This window comes from Procambarus clarkii, chromosome 38 (assembly GCF_040958095.1).
Source record: "Procambarus clarkii isolate CNS0578487 chromosome 38, FALCON_Pclarkii_2.0, whole genome shotgun sequence".
NCBI lineage: Eukaryota > Metazoa > Arthropoda > Malacostraca > Decapoda > Cambaridae > Procambarus > Procambarus clarkii.
In genome coordinates, this window is record NC_091187.1 from 31,576,261 (window position 1) to 31,596,750 (window position 20,490).

The window sequence follows — 20,490 nt, forward strand, 5'->3', positions numbered from 1 at the left end:
TTATTAGAGATAGTAGCCACCTCTTATTTTGGTTTTCTTTCATTATTAGTGCTCAGAAAATTAAATATATCTACATATTTAGTCAAAATCAATTACATTATTTTATCTTATTCATAGCATAAATGTTCACAAAGATTACTAAAAAGAGATTGAATTAGACTACAGCAAATTGGCAAACTTTACCTTGTATCTGTTTCCACGGTGTTTGTTTGGGGCGTTCTTCAACATATCAGCAATACTTGTCTCAACATCTCTTTCAGTTGCATAGTGTGGGTGTTGATACAGGCTTCTGGAAAGTTATAAGAATTAATTAATATATAATTAAATTCTTTTTGTCAGGAGACAAGAAGCCACAGAGTAATAACATTGTTGGCTTTTATTTAGGTGTTCCCCTGTTCTCCAGTCTTCCTCCGTCCCCTCGTCCCTTTGTCCTCCCCAGCATTCTCCATTCCCCTGTCCCCTCGTCCTCCCCACCATTACCCCTCCTCTTCCCTCGTCTTCCCACATCCCCCCTGTCGTCCTCCCCACCATTCTAAACTACCTCATCCCATGCATTCCATGATGGTCTGATGCTTCCATCTGAAAATTGGGAACATCAAAAGATCTGACTTTCCCAATTTTCTGATGGGAACATCAAATGATCTGATATTCCCATCACTGAAAAATAAAACAGATAAAAAAAATGATATGAAAAAATAGAAAATAAAATATACTCATGAAATGAACAGAATGGTTAACAACGCAGCTCAATTGCAATGCAATGTCACAATAACATTTAAATATACTTTAAGATATAATCTAGAAGAAAATAAGGATATTGAAACGGTTCATGAACTCTATTTCAATAAAGGACACTATGGGGAACTTTGAAAAATAGTTATTGAGTATAATTAGACAGACTTGTTGCTAGGCAGAGGAGTAATGAGATATATGGCAAATTTTGCAAAATATACAATGAAGGTACACAAACATTCATACCCAAACAAAGCAAAATGCTAGGTAAGAACAAAGCATTTGGCCCGTAGGAGAAAGGAGATACCCACAAGACTAGAATACAAGTCATTAACAAGCATGCAAGTATAATACATAATACATGCAGACATATATATAATCCAAAAAAATGTCAATTTACGTACTTATTATTACATTACAAATATCCAAGGTTTTGAAGACACGTTTCCTCTTGCGCCCAACGAGTGAATACTGAGACCAGACCCCATAGGTCCCTATCCTCCTCATCATTCGTCTCACTGTGTCTCCACAGCTTGCACCGCCCATTTGAGACAGCGTCTGACCTGTTAAAATAATGCATAAGCTGTAAGGTAATAGAGAATAATATATATCTTTCAATCTCAACATTAGATTTTCTAATTTCCAACTGTATTAAATAAATAGCATTAAAATATTTTCCTTCTTAACTATTACAAAAATCAACGAATTTGAGTAACTTTTGCTTTTGTTTTATTTGTACCTTAAACATAACACTGAACAATCAATTATGTGCCACCCCACCTTCCTTCATCTGCAAAAAAACTAATCAAAAGACATATGTACAAGGCTAAAAAAATTCAGCAACACTTACCATACTCAGGCTAAAAGAATTAAGCAACACTTACCATACTCTTTTTATATTCACTGTTAACTTTTAGCTCATGTGACAGACTTTCCACCTGCTCAACAGTTTCAAGTGGGGATGGAAGAATGTCTTCCAGGATTGGTATATCTCCATGTGTTTTTGACATATGGGTTTCCGTCATTTTGACAATATTCAGGATATCCCCTGATAAAAATGTCAATTTTGATAATTCCTTCATTATGTATTCCATTTTTTCTGTTACTGCAAAAAAAAAAAGGCTTACTAGAACAAGCATTTAGTGTTGCATATATATGATATATGTATTGATCCTTAGTGGATCCTATTTTAGTGACAGACACATTGGTGTCAGGTCACTGTCAAATGGGCTACTGTCATGTAGCCTTCAATTATGTAACCTCTCCCATTCTATGATAGGGGTGACACAGGGCAGCATCCTTAGACCCCCTCCTATTTGTTATATACATCAATGATCTGCTTTATGTCTCTAACATGATTAAACCTGTATTGTTTGATGATACTACCATCATCTACTTAGTTGCTTTACAAGAATGTAAAATTTCAAGTCTGTACTCTCCCTCAATGTATTTTCTTGTATGTATAACAAAAAATAATCAACACATAATAAATCGGTACTTACTAGATTTTTCGAAAGGAGAGCTTTCAGTTCTGTCTTGTCTTGGAGTTTGAGGGGAAGGTTTTGTACTCGGCCTGTAGATAGACTTGTTGGTCCCACAAGATTCTGTCAGGGGTGGAAGCGTATTAGCATTGTATAGAAAATATTTACAAAATAGTTTTAAATACATAAAACTACAAATAGTAATTATTGAATTATTACATTAGCTTATAGCTTTTATGAATGCATTAAAAAATTTTGTTTCACACAATGGAGCGACACCATTTAAAGTGTTTCCATCACCCTGAAGGCTGGTAAAAATATATTACATTAAAATCATACACAAGTACGTTACTATCTGTGTATGTAAATGTTTCTCCAGTTACTTAAAGCTTACCAGTTCTGTCTTGTCTAGGAGTTTGAGGGGAAGGTTTTGTACTCGGCCTGTAGATAGACTTGTTGGTCCCACAATTCTGTCAGGGGTGGAAGCGTATTAGCATTGTATAGAAAATATTTACAAAATAGTTTTAAATACATAAAACTACAAATAGTAATTATTGAATTATTACATTAGCTTATAGCTTTTATGAATGCATTAAAAAATTTTGTTTCACACAATGGAGCGACACCATTTAAAGTGTTTCCATCACCCTGAAGGCTGGTAAAAATATATTACATTAAAATCATACACAAGTACGTTACTATCTGTGTATGTAAATGTTTCTCCAGTTACTTAAAGCTTACCAGTTCTGTCTTGTCTAGGAGTTTGAGGGGAAGGTTTTGTACTCGGCCTGTAGATAGACTTGTTGGTCCCACAAGATTCTGTCAGGGGTGGAAGCGTATTAGCATTGTATAGAAAATATTTACAAAATAGTTTTAAATACATAAAACTACAAATAGTAATTATTGAATTATTACATTAGCTTATAGCTTTTATGAATGCATTAAAAAATTTTGTTTCACACAATGGAGCGACACCATTTAAAGTGTTTCCATCACCCTGAAGGCTGGTAAAAATATATTACATTAAAATCATACACAAGTACGTTACTATCTGTGTATGTAAATGTTTCTCCAGTTACTTAAAGCTTACCAGTTCTGTCTTGTCTAGGAGTTTGAGGGGAAGGTTTTGTACTCGGCCTGTAGATAGACTTGTTGGTCCCACATGATTCTGTCAGGGGTGGAAGCGTATTAGCATTGTATAGAAAATATTTACAAAATAGTTTTAAATACATAAAACTACAAATAGTAATTATTGAATTATTACATTAGCTTATAGCTTTTATGAATGCATTAAAAAATTTTGTTTCACACAATGGAGCGACACCATTTAAAGTGTTTCCATCACCCTGAAGGCTGGTAAAAAATATTACATTAAAATCATACACAAGTACGTTACTATCTGTGTATGTAAATGTTTCTCCAGTTACTTAAAGCTTACCAGTTCTGTCTTGTCTAGGAGTTTGAGGGGAAGGTATTTTACTGGGCCTGCAGATAGACTTGCTGGTCCCACATGATTCTGTCAGGGGTGGAAGCGTATTAGCATTGTATAGAAAATATTTACCAAATAGTTTTAAATACAAAATAGTTCTGTCCAGTTCTGTCTAAAAAGAAAACCATCATTCAAAAAGAAATAAAATGTTTTCAATTAAATTAAATTACCTGATTCCTGTATCATATTATTTTGATGTTCATCTAGAGTCAGCTTACACTCGGCAGTCTTTCGGGGCATGGAAACAGTTACTTTTCTTGGTGGTGAATCTTCACTGTCTGAAACAAAAACGTTTAATGCATTCAGAAAAACTATTAACATATATCTATATATATATTTTAATATATTACCTAGCAAAATATATTACCTAGTAAATAAGATTATTTGTTCCATTAAGCCAATCATGTTTCATTTTTTTAACAATTATTTTGAATAACTCTAAACATTCATTCCTACATACCTCTATCCACATCATTTGGTATTCTTCTGTATTTTACTGCCCTATGGTGATAACTTGTGTCTGTGTCACTTTCCATATTTGACGTTTCTTCTGCCTTTTTAAGGTGTTTTAGGGCAAGTTCCCAAGTACCTATAATAAAAATTAGAGTATATATAATTCATTATTACGAAACTTTGTATAACATCAAAACATTGAGAAATTTTTGATTTAACCATATGAATCAATGCTTGTATTTAATTACTATCAATGGAATAAATCTTGCTGATGTTGAAACGTCTCCATTTCGATGGGTCTGGTATTTCTCCTCTTTTGGCTTTCGATGATTGGTTTTCACGTGGCCAATAGCCCACGTTTGATCCCTGGAAAGGGGACATATATTTGTAAATATATGTATATGTAAATGTATGTCTCATAAATCGAGGCCCCACTGTATTTCATATATTATATACATATATATCTCTAAATCTATCAACATATATCATATACACATATTTTAAATACTAATGTTTTAATTTTGCAAATAAACAATATATATATATTGACTTACATCAGATGCACTAAACATCCATTTGATATGGATGATTGACAATTCTCCTTCTTCATCTTCCACAACGATGTATTTATTTTCAGATTCAGCCATCTACAAATTTAAACTGATTAGGGACATTTTCTGCAGCACATTATCAGTGTCTAAGAAAATAAGCAGTCACTAATTTTATATAGTACTAAACAACAATGTTAACCTTAATTCTAATATGTTATGATGGTGAACAATACTTTTTACTAAAGTTAAAAGTTTGCAATGTAAGCAAAGAGTATTCCTACAGCTTGCACAAGAATTCAAAAACAATCACAAGAAACTTACTAGTCATAAATCATGTAGTATTGACAAGAAGATATAAGTACTTTCTGTTTTCTTGATTAACATTCCTCTGGTTGATGTGTTAATCCTATACACTTTTTTTAAAAAGTCCTTACGTGGATTAACATTGAAGGCCCCAAATATTCTTGAATCACAAGGACTAGTAAATATTGGGCTTTGAAAAGGATATACCCTAACAATGAAGTAATTTTCTTCACTTCTTCGGCTGTGTACAGTCCTTAACACTTCACAGCAATTATATCCAGGTAACGAATATACATTGTTAGGAATTTATGAGAAATTTTATTATCTGGAGATGTTTTATAAATCATGGTATTTTCAGCCTCCTTTATTCTTTTTGTAATTTGGACAATTGGATTTTTACTTGATCTGACCATCTTTTTCAGCTGATGCAAATAATTTTCAAATGGAAAAAGCTGAACAACTGTCAAGAGTACCATGTTCCTCAGCATCTGCTGTTAGGTGAATCAAACTGTGAACATTGTAGACTAGAAAATCTTTCCCATACAGATCACCACACCTTGATACAAAATTCAGCAAAAGGTCATGAGCATATTTGCCGTATTTTAAGGACATACATGTGGGCGAAACAAGAAAACTTATACCAACACTGAGAGTAAGGAAATGATCATACATCTCTTGGGGTAGAATACCTTTCAATACAAGCTTTCCTGTGTAGAGAAGAAACTGTCTGTATTCAGTTGCCTTCCATCTGTCAATTTCTTCCAAACCTCGTGGTTTACGTGCAAAAATATTGGGCACAAAATCTTTTATGCTCACCAATCTAGCACTAATTTCAGAAATCTGGCGGCTACATAATTTAAATGTGTTTTTTCCGTATCCAGGTGACAAGAAGTCGCTTCATAACACCAAGGCACACCTGGTGCATATAGTCAATGGGAAACGCTGCAATTAAGTCTATGTTCAAGTCACAGAATGGTGATTTACCATGATGATGTTGCGAGTTAGATTGATTACGGAAGCGTGTGTCTGTTCTAATGGTTAAATTTGTTACTTCTGGATATGTCATTTTCCCCATCCAAGTACCTTTCTGTTCACATTTGTCACAGCCATAATAACCTGAAAACAGTTTTATGGACTTCACCATAGCCTTAGCAGGTGCATCACAAATTACACATTGTAATTTTATGTTGATAGTTCTGTTACCATACTGAATCCCATGCAACAAAAGGTCATCCATATCAGATATAAATCATATAAGAAATTTAAATCACTTGGCTTAGAACGTCCATACATGAGGACAAACTGGAAAGACTTTCAAAGGTGTAATATTCATTACTGCACAGAGAACTGGCCACAAAGCATCATTTTTGCTTCTAAATATAGGAAGGCCATCAATGTTACATGACAATAATAATTGTCTCAGTCCTTTTATAGTTGCTTTTGGATATCTACTTATGTTTTTTAACAGTTCCTCTTTTAACCCAAAGTAGACATATTTCATTCCAGATTTTTGCTGAGTTTCTATGTACCTTTCAGAACTGATTAGTGTCCGAGCTGTTTTTGGTAAGTAGTCAATTCCCATTTGCCTCAAAATTTTTAATAATTCATCAACAGCATTGTGTGTAACACCATTCTTGTTTACCCACTGAATTAATAAATTCTGTGGGTAAACAAGTGAATGATGATTATCATGGTCATCATTCTCCTCCTCACTTTGAGAATTAGATAATACATCATGAATATCAGTAAGATTCATGTGTAAATCATCAATTTCAGAGCCTAATCCATACTCTTGATTTGACTCAGCTTCAAAAGAACTAATGTCATTGTCTGACGACTCAATCTCTGAACTTGATGCTGCCTCAGTAAGATTAATGGGTTCACTAGTGTGTACAGCTGAATTTGGATGCATTTTGTGTATACGTTTTAGCCTTCTTGATACTTGCATCCATCTGTTGTTGTATTGGAGTCGCTTTTTTTCGCTTATACTCGTACATTCTGTTAAAGAGTGTCAAATTTCTACATTAGACTACCATATTACCTATATTATTGTTAATAATGTATTGACAGATGCAATATGTATTAAAATTCTAAAAATAAGTCATTCATTATATACAATGTGTGATAATTAAAGCTGGTGCATATAACATCCTTGTCAGGCACATGCAAAAGTGAACACTTCCAGAATTGGAGACATGCAGAAATGTAACATATGGAAATAGAGGCATGCCAAAACAAAGACATGCATAAATTCAAATTCTTATCGAAATAATTTCTAGTGATTATTATATAAATTATTCCATCAGTACTAGATCAAATATTCAATACCATCCTCCCATTGGAAAGAGTAATCATGTCCTGTTGGACATTAATTATATGTTGAGATATAATCTAAAAGAAAATAGGGACATTGAAATTGTTGTTAAACTCTATTTCAATAAAGGCCACTATAGGGAACCTAGAACCCTGTATTACAAGTGTAAGTGATAATTTTTGGAAAATTTAATTAAAGCTAATTGTGTAGGACACCTGGAGATATGGTGCCCATATCTAAAGAATCACATCAACTGGTAAAGGTATAGACTTGCCAATAAGTGGCTCCCAGGTTAGAGGCATAAAATGCCAAAACTAGATGGTAGAATAAAAAGAAGATATTGTAAAAGGTAACCAAACAAAGATGCCACAGAAATATTAGAAAATTAACTTTCGCAAGCAGCGTGGTAGACATGGTTGGAACAAGTTAGGTGAGAGGGTGGTGGAGGCCAAAACCATAATCATAATCATCTGTATCAAACCTTATTACAGGTAAAACCAGTAGGCAGTCTACTGTATTTTATCAAACCGTTATTAGTATAATAGATCTCGTAATAATTTTGCAAAAATAATGGCATTTACTATTTTTAAAAGATTATTAGCAAATTTACAGAAATGGTGCATTCGGAAGACAAAACCAATTTTTCACTTTTGACAATTGAGCACCTGCTACATCCAGATTCTAGGGAGGAAAGGAAGGACGATCTTACTGGATCCCATAGCCTCTCCGAGGCACAAACCAGGCTTTTACACAAACCCCCCCCCCCCCTGCACCCGAGCTTTTTAAAATAGTAAATGCCACTATTTTTGCAAAATTATTACGAGATCTATTATTCTAGAGAATAATGCATATAAATGCATATATGCATATAAATACAAAAGTAAATGTAAATAATTTTACCTTGCACCTAGATCCACCAAGCCTGTATGGCGCGCGTTTCAGTACTTCGGAAATCTAGAACTATCTTGAATCTCTAATCTGCAATGAAACAATACATATTATTGCACTTACCAAAACATGGATGAATGTAGAAAATACAGAACTATTAGCTGAATATCAAATAAATGGATTTAATCTATTTCACACAGATAGATATATTAGATATTATATTATATTCCTTTCCTCCTAGAATCTGGATGTAGCAGGTGATCAATTGTCAAAAGTGAAAAATTTGGTTTATTTAACATACACGCCATAGACCGGCTTGGGAAAAAAAGTTCATAAAACCCAGGGGCCATAGACCGGCTTGGGAAAAAAAGTTCGTAAAACCCAGGGGCCATAGACCGGCTATGAAAGAAAATTTGAGAAAACCCTGGGGCCATAGAACGGCTATTTAATCCCCTTGAACGGACCTGTGCATGGACCACTGAGGCATAAAAAAAAACACGGGCCATAGACCGGCTTGGGAAAAAGAAGTTCGTAAAACCCTGGGGCCATAGAACGGCTATTAATCCCCTTGAACGGACCTGTGCATGGACCACTGAGGCATAAAAAAAAACACGGGCCATAGACCGGCTTGGGAAAAAGAAGTTCGTAAAACCCTGGGGCCATAGAACGGCTATTTAATCCCCTTGAACGGACATGTGCATGGACCACTGAGGCATCGAAAAAAAACATGGGCCATAGACCGGCTTGGGAAAACAAGCTAGGTTAGGCTAGGTAAAAAAGAAAGGAGCTAGGTTAGACTATGTATGTTTAAATCTCTGATTTAAACAGAGCCAGTGTTCAGTCAAATAACTGAATTTATCAAATCTTATCCTTGAATAATATACAAGCTGATGTGAGATCCCTGTCTACAGGTGGACTGGAACTATTATCCAGTAGGCAGTCTACTGTATTTTATCAAACCGTTATTAGTATAATAGATCTCGTAATAATTTTGCAAAAATAATGGCATTTACTATTTTTAAAAGATTATTAGCAAATTTACAGAAATGGTGCATTCGGAAGACAAAACCAATTTTTCACTTTTGACAATTGAGCACCTGCTACATCCAGATTCTAAAAAAGTTCGTAAAACCCAGGGGCCATAGACCGGCTATGAAAGAAAATTTGAGAAAACCCTGGGGCCATAGAACGGCTATTTAATCCCCTTGAACGGACCTGTGCATGGACCACTGAGGCATAAAAAAAAACACGGGCCATAGACCGGCTTGGGAAAAAGAAGTTCGTAAAACCCTGGGGCCATAGAACGGCTATTTAATCCCCTTGAACGGACATGTGCATGGACCACTGAGGCATCGAAAAAAAACATGGGCCATAGACCGGCTTGGGAAAACAAGCTAGGTTAGGCTAGGTAAAAAAGAAAGGAGCTAGGTTAGACTATGTATGTTTAAATCTCTGATTTAAACAGAGCCAGTGTTCAGTCAAATAACTGAATTTATCAAATCTTATCCTTGTATAATATACAAGCTGATGTGAGATCCCTGTCTACAGGTGGACTGGAACTTCTATCAACTAATCCATACATCAAACCTGTCCCTTACAGCCCACAATCTATCATTAGGAAAACCATGTGAGAAATCTTTAAGGAATTCTGATAAAGAAAGAGATCTAGGGGTGGTTCTAAATAGAAAACTATCACCTGAGGACCACATAAAGAACATTGTGTGAGGAGCCTATGCCATGCATTCCAACTTCAACAGCATGTTGTGGGGTGCCGATATTGTGTGCTAGGTTAGGCTAGGTTAGGCTAGGTAAAAAAGAAAGGAGCTAGGTTAGACTATGTATGTTTAAATCTCTGATTTAAACAGAGCCAGTGTTCAGTCAAATAACTGAATTTATCAAATCTTATCCTTGTATAATATACAAGCTGATGTGAGATCCCTGTCTACAGGTGGACTGGAACTTCTATCAACTAATCCATACATCAAACCTGTCCCTTACAGCCCACAATCTATCATTAGGAAAACCATGTGAGAAATCTTTAAGGAATTCTGATAAAGAAAGAGATCTAGGGGTGGTTCTAAATAGAAAACTATCACCTGAGGACCACATAAAGAACATTGTGTGAGGAGCCTATGCCATGCATTCCAACTTCAACAGCATGTTGTGGGGTGCCGATATTGTGTGCTAGGTTAGGCTAGGTAAAAAAGAAAGGAGCTAGGTTAGACTATGTATGTTTAAATCTCTGATTTAAACAGAGCCAGTGTTCAGTCAAATAACTGAATTTATCAAATCTTATCCTTGTATAATATACAAGCTGATGTGAGATCCCTGTCTACAGGTGGACTGGAACTTCTATCAACTAATCCATACATCAAACCTGTCCCTTACAGCCCACAATCTATCATTAGGAAAACCATGTGAGAAATCTTTAAGGAATTCTGATAAAGAAAGAGATCTAGGGGTGGTTCTAAATAGAAAACTATCACCTGAGGACCACATAAAGAACATTGTGTGAGGAGCCTATGCCATGCATTCCAACTTCAACAGCATGTTGTGGGGTGCCGATATTGTGTGCCATCACATGTAAACCAATCAAGCCCACAAATACGTCAACATGGACCAGCATTACACCGTCTAACATACTCTGTCAGATGTAACAACTAAATTTGTGAATTCAAGACCTAATCTATTGCATAACACAGTGTTAGTACGAGAAAAACATTACTTACATTCGAAGCCGTGTTTTAAAATGGCGCGGACCTTGGTCTACTGACGCTCCACACTGTGTGTTCGTTTGCGTATGATGAACGTGTGACAATTTACTACAACAATTATTTAATTATTCTTATTCTTTATTTTACTATTTTTAGGGTACATGAAATTTCCAAATTATTTGCACACAATAATATAATTGCATTGTCATAACCTTTATATATTACGGAAAATACGATGACATGAACGAAGTCAAAGTGAAGTTGAAGTCAAAGTCATTCGCCGAACGTATTAGTCATTTTTTTTTCTCCCAAACGATAAGGGATAACAAATCCACAGAGCATATAAGTGTAGAGTAAAGTCAATTTTATTCAGGAAAGTACATACATAGTTGATTTACAAACATAATGTTGGATTTATAGATAGAGCTAGTGCATACAATACCTAAAGCCAATATAGTAGGCATATAGCATTTCAGGCAACCGGGCAGTATATATGGACCCCTAACTCAAATCTCTGAATATGTTAGATATTAAGTCCCTGCACATACTCTCATGTGTATTTTATATATATAAAACGCTGCACTGTAATGTCAATGCTGACCCTAAAAGCTTCCTAGAAGGTTGTAACAGATCCCATGAGCACCACACCAGAAACAAATACCTGTAGGTGTGTACTGATGGTGCCTTATAGTGTGTACTCGTACCTTATGGTGTGTACTGGGGCCTTATGGTGTATACTGGTGGGAATGGGAACTGTAATGTCAATCCTGACCCTAAAAGCTTCCTAGAAGGTTGTAACAGATCCCATGAGCACCACACCAGAAACAAATACCTGTAGGTGTGTACTGATGGTGCCTTATAGTGTGTACTCGTACCTTATGGTGTGTACTGGGGCCTTATGGTGTATACTGGTGGGAATGGGAACTGTAATGTCAATCCTGACCCTGAAAGCTTCCTAGAAGGTTGTAACAGATCCCATGAGCACCACACCAGAAACAAATACCTGTAGGTGTGTACTGATGGTGCCTTATAGTGTGTACTCGTACCTTATGGTGTGTACTGGGCCTTATGGTGTATACTGGTGGGAGTGTGGGAACTGTGGCGAAGCATTAGCCGTGATTTCAGCAGGGACGACACTGGTGTGATGCAGGGCTTTGAATGTTTATACTGATTTCACTGTCCTGACATTATTTCTGGAGCTACGTATTTCATTTTTATAGCAATGTGTTCGCAATAGAAAGTTCTATAAGAACATGGGTAGAGTTGGCCAACACAGCGTCAAATAAATTTGCGGCGAATAAAATCTTACGCGTGTTTGTACCCGTGAGCGTCAAAAGTTTTTACTTTGCTCATGTTTTTCAAGTTTATACTTGTTTCACACCGTTTTTTTTTGTATAGTGTTCGGAATAAAATTCCCTACACAGACATATGCATATCAAATACAATTCCTTGGAATTCACAGCTGTAGAGATGACGGAAAACACACAACCGGAACCCGCTCTTAATTGACACTCCAACTCACACCCGCAACACCCACAAAAAAAGTTTCTCTTGTTTCATGTATACTTACTTTAGTTTTCGTGCTACAGTTCTCATTTAGGTATCAAAATATTCCTAAGAAAATAGACTACAATACTGAAACAATCTAAGACAATTATGTGTACTTACCAAAGCAAAGACGATTGTAGTAAAATAAGTTGAGCATTTTATCTCCACTCCACCTCCTTCAGGTACTGATTCCTGAAGTTGCTCAACAGATGTTCCTAGGTGGAGTGAAGCTGATGTAGGTGGTTATTTCTTGTCCACCCAATACACCCTTTTCCTGTGATAAGTGGTGTAACAAGGTATGACGCAAAGTGGAACATCGCATGTCTTGCACGCTATACCAGTTTCCTTCCTGATACCCGACTTTGAACACACTTCACACCTGCGACGTTTGGGGATTTTTACCAGCTCATGTTTCAATTTATAGTTCAGGCGAGTCTCTGCTATAACAACACGTCGCTGTTGTCTCTTGGTTGGCAATAAACTACTGTCTGAATCGTCGCTCTCACTATTGTTTTCAAACACTAATGTGGAATATGAATTATCTTCATCAGATTCAGCTTCAGCACTAGGTGTAGACGTGAAGAGAGGGCGCCTCACACCCGACGGGCCAGGTGTTGACGGGTCAGCAGCAGGATACACAGGACCAGTGTCATGATTTATGTCTGGAGCATGAACTAGATGTGGAGATGGTGTAGTTTGTTGCAGGCCACTCTGCCTTCTCAAATTTCAATAAAGACCAAATAGCAACTTCATGGAACTAGAGCAGAGTTAGTTTCCTTCGATCATCTGTGTTGGCCTTGTACAATGCAACCACAAGTTGACATTGAATGTGAATTAACAATGAGACAAGTAAGATTTATACTAATACATTTATACTAACTCTGTTGAGCGTTGACCATTTATACATCAAATCTGTTGATGTGAGCACTTTAGTTTAGTCTGCCGTTTAAAGAAAAAAAGAGCATATCAATGGTATATCACAGAAAACGAATTTATCATAAACTCATGTATTTGTCTTATCATATTGAACTGCATTCATATTTTTAATATATAACAATATGAATATACAAATTTCTGTAAATCCCCTACCTTGTTGGAATCTGTGGAAATGAATGAGCAAATGTGCTGGCTGAAGGCGCTGAAGGAAACCACATTGGTTTCATTTTGGATACAAATGTCCATGGAGATTCAAAATGGAAACTAATTATATAGTTGAACCTGCAGAGACGAGTTTAAGAATCTGTGTTGAGAGTGATGGACACAGCCTTCACAATTATACTTCAGAGAATGTAAACATCTAAGAGTCATTAGAAATATGTGTAGAATAATAAACCCTACATTGTTTGAGTTAGGGAAAACACCATTTGTGATATATAGATACTATAGCTGTTCTTAAAGATTCACCCTTTTTTGCACCAGCAAGATAACATATAAGATTTTAAGAGTTGACGAATGTTAATATTCTTGTTTGATAAACTGTGAACTTGAGACATAGTTAATAAGAACATATTAACACAACAAAATGTTTTCATAATCTTTAACACCACTTTCCAGCAACTTATATAATTTATATAAATTATTTTAGAGAATAATACATAAATTATATATTTAAACATGATATAGTGTTTAGTGGAATGTATAAGGAGTCAAATTGTGTTAAAAAGAGCAATTTTTAGAAAATTTGGAAAAATACTTTTTCTGTTCAAATTATAACTAAATGGATTTTAAAGGTTTCACTCAGCCAATATATATCATTCACAATTTATTAATGAATTTTACAAAAAAACACCATAAATTTTATATTTAAACATGTAAAAACTATTTGTTTTACATTTGGAAGAAAATAATTGTAGAAAAACAATTTATAATTAAACCTTTGTGTTTGGATTTTTTGAGTAAAAGTTTCTCAAAGGCTTTCCTGCACCATTCTCAATGCAAATCATTCCCACACCTATGGCAAGAGATAGGCGAACGTTGTGTAGATGATTTGTGTTTGCTGGGTACGAGAGTCAACAACAACCACAAAGGAAGACTGACAACGAGAAAGCAGGAGACGAAGAGCATAGAGAATAGCATAAAGTTCCGCTGTAAAGATGCTAGTCTCTGGAGGCAAGCGACACATATAAGTGCGATCAGGAAAAACAACAGATTAGCCAACACCGTCCGCTGACTTAGACCCATCGGTGAAGACAGAAACGGAGCGGGAGTGAGAAGAAAAGTGCTCGAGGAAAAGGCGTTTTAGAACAGTAGGAGGGGTAAAAGCTTTAGTGATACGAGTCAAAGATGTACAAAACCGCGGAAGAGGGACCCTCCACGGGGGCAAAGAAGGAACAACACGAGGAGAAACATCAGAAATACGAACGGAGAGAGAATCCTGTAGGCGAGATAACCGGACAGAAAGAGGGAGGTGGTGAAGAGGAACAGGAACCGCAGGAGGGGTAAAAGTTAAAGCACGACAGAGGCGAGAGGAAGGATGTTGCAAGGACCGCGCAAGATAGCGAAGACAGTAGCGATCACGGCGGTCCTGGAGAGACAGGAAGCCAGTGTCAACATACAAGCTAAGGACGGGAGTCGAACGAAAGGCACCAGAACTGAGGCGCAACCCAGTATGGTGCAAAGCATCAGGACGGCGAAGAGTAGAAGGAGAAGCAGACGAGTAAGCAGGGCCACCATAATCGAGCTTAGACAGGACGAGAGAGGAATGTAAAGCAAGGAGAGTGCGCCTATCTGCCCCCCAAGAAGTATGGGACAAGACCCGAAGGAGGGTAAGGGCCTTAGAGCACTCAACACGGAGGTAAGAGATATGGGAAGACCAAGACAAACGAGTGTCAAGGAATAACCCCAAAAGCTTCGCGGAATCTTTGTATTCAAGGGGACGACCATAAAGTGACAAAGAGGGACGAAGAACAACCCGTTTCCGCGTAAAAGTCATGGCACAAGTCTTAGAAGTAGAGAACTTGAAGCCATGACCTGTGGCCCAAGACGACACGGCATCAATTGCAAGTTGAAGCCGGCGTTGAAGGAGAGGCGAATCATCACCCTGACAACAAAGGGTAAGATCATCGACATAGAGAGCGGAGAAGACACCAGAAGGAAGAGAGGAAAGAAGACCATTGAGGGCAACCAGAAAAAGAGTAGTGCTCAGAACACTACCCTGGGGCACACCTTCGTATTGCTGAAAAGAGGGAGACAGAGCGGTACCAAGGCGCACCCGAAAGGAACGACGAGAGAGGAAGCTGCGGAGAAAGAGAGGGAGATGACCACGAAGGCCAAAAGAATGAAGTTGAGATAGGATATGATAACGCCAAGTGGTGTCGTAAGCCTTTTCTAGGTCAAAAAGCACGGCAACAACGGAGGTCTTCGCAGCAAAAGCAGTACGAATATAGACCTCCAAGTTCACCAGGACATCTGTCGTGCTGCGGCACTTGCGGAAACCAAATTGAGATGGGGAGAGGAGGTGATGGTGTTCCAGGAACCACATCAGACGAACGTTAACCATACGTTCAAAGAGTTTGCAGACACAACTTGTGAGAGCAATAGGGCGAAAGTCCTTAGGGGAAGTACCCAGAGACCCCGGTTTGCGAACAGGGAGGACAACGGCATCGAGCCAGTCCTCAGGGACTGACGACGACTCCCAGATCCGATTATACAGACTCAGCAAATACTGAGACGTGCTCGGAGGGAGATGGCGAAGCATCTCATAATGAATACCATCGGAGCCCGCCGCCGTAGAACCGCAGAGGGCCAGGGCAGAACGAAGTTCAGAGAGAGAGAAGGGATCATTATAGGGAAGCTGAAGATGAGTGCAGAAATCTAAAGGACGAGACTCAAGGACAGGTTTACGAAGAAGGAAAGATTGGGGAAGATGAAGACCAGAGCTAACAGAAGAAAAGTGGGAACCCAGTTCGGAAGCGACCTGCAACGGGTCCGCCACAAGAGTACCATGGAGGTGAAGGACCGGTGAAACATCGGGAACGAACTTACCCGCTATCTTGCGGATACGCTTCCAGATCTGGGCCAGAGGGGTTTCGGACGTAATTGTCGAGACATAAGATGCCCAACATTCACGTTTAGCCGTACGGATGGCCCTACGGGCCACCGCACTCGCTTTCCGAAAGAAAAGAAAAGAATCGGTCGTCTGCCTACGGCGGTGCTTCTTCCAGGCTGCACGCTTACAGCGGACAGCCCGAGCACAGTCCGCATTCCACCAGGGAACGCACTTCCGTGGACCCCGAGAGGAAGAGCGAGGAATAGAGCGGAGGGCAGCGTCGAAGACAGTGTCATGAAAAAGGAGGAGAGCGCGAGAGAGGGGCAGAAGTGAGAGGTCAGAGAGAGTAGCACTGAGGGAAAATAGGGTCCAGTCCGCCTTAGCAAACTGCCACCTAGGGAAAGAGAGGGAAGGGCGAAAAGAGAAAAAGGAAACAAGGATGGGGAAATGATCACTTCCATGGAGGTCATCAAGAACCTGCCACGTGAAATCTAAGTAAAGAGAAGAAGAGCAGAGAGAAAGATCAAGACAAGAAAGGGTGCGAGTTCGAGAGTCCAAATGAGTGGGCTCACCAGAATTCAGAAGAGACAGGGAAGAAGAGAGGAGAAACGGCTCAAGGAGGCGACCCCGGGTATTCGTCAGAACGTCACCCCAAAGAGAATGACGACAATTGAAGTCACCCAGCAGGAGCACAGGCTCCGGCAAGGAGTCTAGGAGGTGTTTCAAATCAGGAAGAGAGAGCGGGACACTCGGGGGGAGATAAATGGAACAAACTGTGTACCATTTCCCCACAAAGATACGAGCAGCAGAACAATGGAGAGGCGAAGGAAAAAGTAAAGGAACAAAGGGAACATCAGCCCGAATCAAGAGAGCAGAAGAATAAGAAGCCCCAGCAATGGCTGGGGGGGGGGAGAGAAAGGAATAGCCACGAAAACGACCAGGACGAGCACCAAGCATTGGCTCCTGGAGACAGACACAAAGGGGCGAAAACCGCGAAACCAGAAGTTGGAGTTCGAGGAAATTGGCGTAATAACCTCGAACGTTCCATTGAAGAATGGACAACGACGAGAAGAGAAAGGACAAAAACAGAGAACAAGGAAGAAACAAAGGCCAAAGACCAACAGAGCACGTTAAAGAATATCAGGGTCGGGACCAGGGTCAGTAAAGTCAGGGTTAGGGGGCATGGGTAAACTGAGCAAAGACGGAGGGAAGGAAACGGGAGAACAGATCAGAGGTGGGCGGGCAGGGTCCGGAGGAGGAGGAGGAGGAGGAGGAGGAGGAGGAGGAGGAGACAACGGAGAGGAGCAGTCAAGGACAGCAGCAGGAAGAGGGGGAGTAGAAAGAGAGGAGCGCACCCCAGCAAGAGCAGCAACCGAAAGGGAAGCAGGGGCCAAAGAAACCTCCATAGCAGGAACAGGGGGCGCAAGCACTGAAACGGGAGGGGAAGGAGCAACAGAGCCAGAAGGAGGAGCTGAGGAAGAAAGCGAAGCCTTCTTACCCGCCGGGGAAGAGGAAGGAGAGGAGCCAGGCTTACGCTTCTGACTTAAAGAGACCGGTGTCCCAGCAACTACGTACCGGGCAACGGATTCCAGTGTCTCAACAGAAGCCGAACGAGAGCACACATGACGGCCGTTAGGAGAGCGATGGACATCCGCCCGCACCGACAGGCGGCAGGGAGAGCCGATAGATGGAGGAAGAGGATGGGAAGGAGGATCGGAGGGGGACGAGGAAGAAAACACAGAAGACACGACAGACCGGGTAGAAGGAAGGGGAACCCCAGACAGAGGACCAGGAGGAGGATCCGTCGGGAGAGAACCCAAAGGGACAGAGGAGGGGGCAGTGGGCGCATCAGGGTCCAAGGCCCGGAAACGGTTGTGAGTCTGAGGAAGGCGGGAAGGACGAGGAGAGGAAGAGCGCAACACGCGAGCATAAGAGACATTAGCCTAAGGCGGGAGCCGGCGAACCAGGCGCCTCGCCTCAGGAAAAGATAAACGCTCCCGGTGCTTCAAGTTGAGGACGGCTGCCTCAAGCTTGTAATGGACACACGCACGGGAGAAGGTAGGATGGGCCTCACCGCAGTTGAGGCAACGAGCCTGGGGAGAAGTGCACTCCGACTTAGAGTGACCTTCGCCACCACACAAAGGACAGAGAGAGACAGTCCCGGAGCAGCGGAGGGCACCATGCCCAAACCTCCAGCACTTGTTGCAGAGCCGAGGAGAAGGAATGTACTCCTGGACAGAGCACCTGGCACCAGCAAGAATGACAGAGGGTGGAAGGGTCCTACCATCAAAGGTAATCTTCACAACCCGGAGGGGTTGACGGCGACTACCACGAGGGGGACGAGTAAACGTGTCCACCTGGAGAATAGAGTGGCCTTGGGCAGTGAGGATATGTCGAATATCGTCGTGGCAGTCGCGCAGGTCCCGAACACCGGTCGCAACATGGGGCGGGAGCAAAATAGTGCCAACTCTGGCATTCAACTGAACGTTCCTCGAGACCCGAACAGGGGTCTCGCCAAGGCAGGATAAGGCAGCCAAGCGGGAAGCAGCATCCTGAGAAGGAGCAGCAACGACACGTGTACCGAGACGAGTGGGGTTGAAAGTAATGGAGGCATCCACGGAATCAATGAAATGTCGATGGAGGGAGAAATCGTCAGGAGGCGAAGAATCAAGAGGGAGGAGATCAAAATATTTGGCCCACGAAGTGGGACCAAACAAGGCTTGATAGGTAGCAGAACTGGAAGGAAACGAGCGAGGGCGGCCGTGACGAGGACGGCGGTGAGAACCCCCAGAGAGAGAGGGGTTAAAAGGCGCAGTAGTTACAACTAGAGAAGGAGCCGCGCCAGGGGACGAGGTAGTCACCACTGGGGGCTTGGGGCTCGACCCAACCACAGAGGAGGGAGGGGAGCCAGAGGAAGGAGTTAGAGAGGCCAAAGGAGGAGCAAGGTCGGGGCCCAATGCAGCGGAGGCTACAGAGCCCGGTCTTCCAATACGGACCGACTCGGGGGCTTGGTCGCCCACCCCACGAGCCTGAGAAGGTAAACCAGAAGAAGCCGAAGCAGGGGTAATCATCTTGACGAAAGAAAGGATTCACACACGAATGTGCCCCCACACCCACCATGGAGCCACAATTAGAGGCTGGACACCCAACAAGAAGCTATCGCCGATCTTGTCGGGGCCTCCTAGGGGTGCGTCGCGAGTATACGCCCCACAAACGCCACCTTAAGAAACCAACAGTCCGTCGAGATCGGGTTCAGTGACGAAGTGGGGATTGACAAAAAAAGGTTCCCCTCGCTCTCGACGTCGGGTACTGCAGTTCTACGGGTGCATGAGTATGCCTCCTCAAGCACCCGGGCGGCAAAATAGAAGAAGTCCAAGGGAAGAACCAGAACGAGCAAAAGGTCGGTAGGAAACGGCAAGCAGATAGGAGAAGAGGGGGGAGAAAAACGAAACAGAAGGAAAAGGAAAAGATGCTCAGCAGAATTGGAGAGGACGGCAGCAGGAGCACAAGGCTAGAAAAGGACAGAGGACTGTCCCAAGGAGCATCACACTCCGGCAGCCGCCCACTAAGCCCCCACACGGCGACAACGAGCTGAGCGGGGAGGGGGCCTCGCTGACAAAGAAGATGGAGAATCATAATTTTATTTTTCCGATGTCGCACCAAGGTATGTCATTTTCAGAGTCCTCTGGCTGAACTAGGAATTCAGATCCCAACCTAAATAAAAGTTACTCCTGTACAGAAAAACTTGCTCTATCCAATGGTATCATTCAAAACTAAATTCGGAATGACGCATATTGAGATATTTTGCCTTTAAAGTTGGCTATTCCTTGCAGTCATATTATATTGAAGAAATGTAATTCAAACAGCTAGCCATACAAAAGATAAAGAAAAATCCAAAACATTTCCTATCATATGTGAAATCGAAATAAAAGGCTCTGTCATTATTGGACCAATTCTTACAAGTGAAGTTTCATACACAAACGACAAAAAAATAATGAGTGAAATCCCAAAAATGCACCATAAGGACAT

At 40.5% G+C, this 20,490-nt stretch overlaps 1 protein-coding gene across 1 annotated transcript; it reads right to left on the reverse strand.

Annotated features, from left to right (window-relative positions):
• Nucleotides 1-3,858: 3,858 nt before the first annotated feature.
• Nucleotides 3,859-5,257, reverse strand: LOC123774310 (uncharacterized). The gene is made up of 5 exons (XM_069337598.1): nucleotides 5,028-5,257; nucleotides 4,710-4,802; nucleotides 4,404-4,521; nucleotides 4,163-4,291; nucleotides 3,859-3,980 (listed from the first exon to the last, which is right to left on the reverse strand). The coding sequence occupies exons 2-5, from the start codon at nucleotides 4,800-4,802 to the stop codon at nucleotides 3,859-3,861; spliced, it is 462 nt and encodes a 153-aa protein (XP_069193699.1). The 5' UTR covers nucleotides 5,028-5,257.
• Nucleotides 5,258-20,490: the final 15,233 nt, after the last annotated feature.

What these genes read in the sequence shown, in the direction of transcription:
- LOC123774310 (XM_069337598.1), bottom strand. Translation starts at nt 4,802, where the DNA reads ATGGCTGAATCTGAAAATAAATACATCGTTGTGGAAGATGAAGAAGGA. An exon ending in CAAGATTTATTCCATTGATA is followed by an intron (nt 4,292 to 4,403) that starts GTAATTAAATAC and finishes TTTTTATTATAG; the next exon opens with GTACTTGGGAACTTGCCCTA. An exon ending in ACCAAATGATGTGGATAGAG is followed by an intron (nt 3,981 to 4,162) that starts GTATGTAGGAAT and finishes TTTTTGTTTCAG; the next exon opens with ACAGTGAAGATTCACCACCA.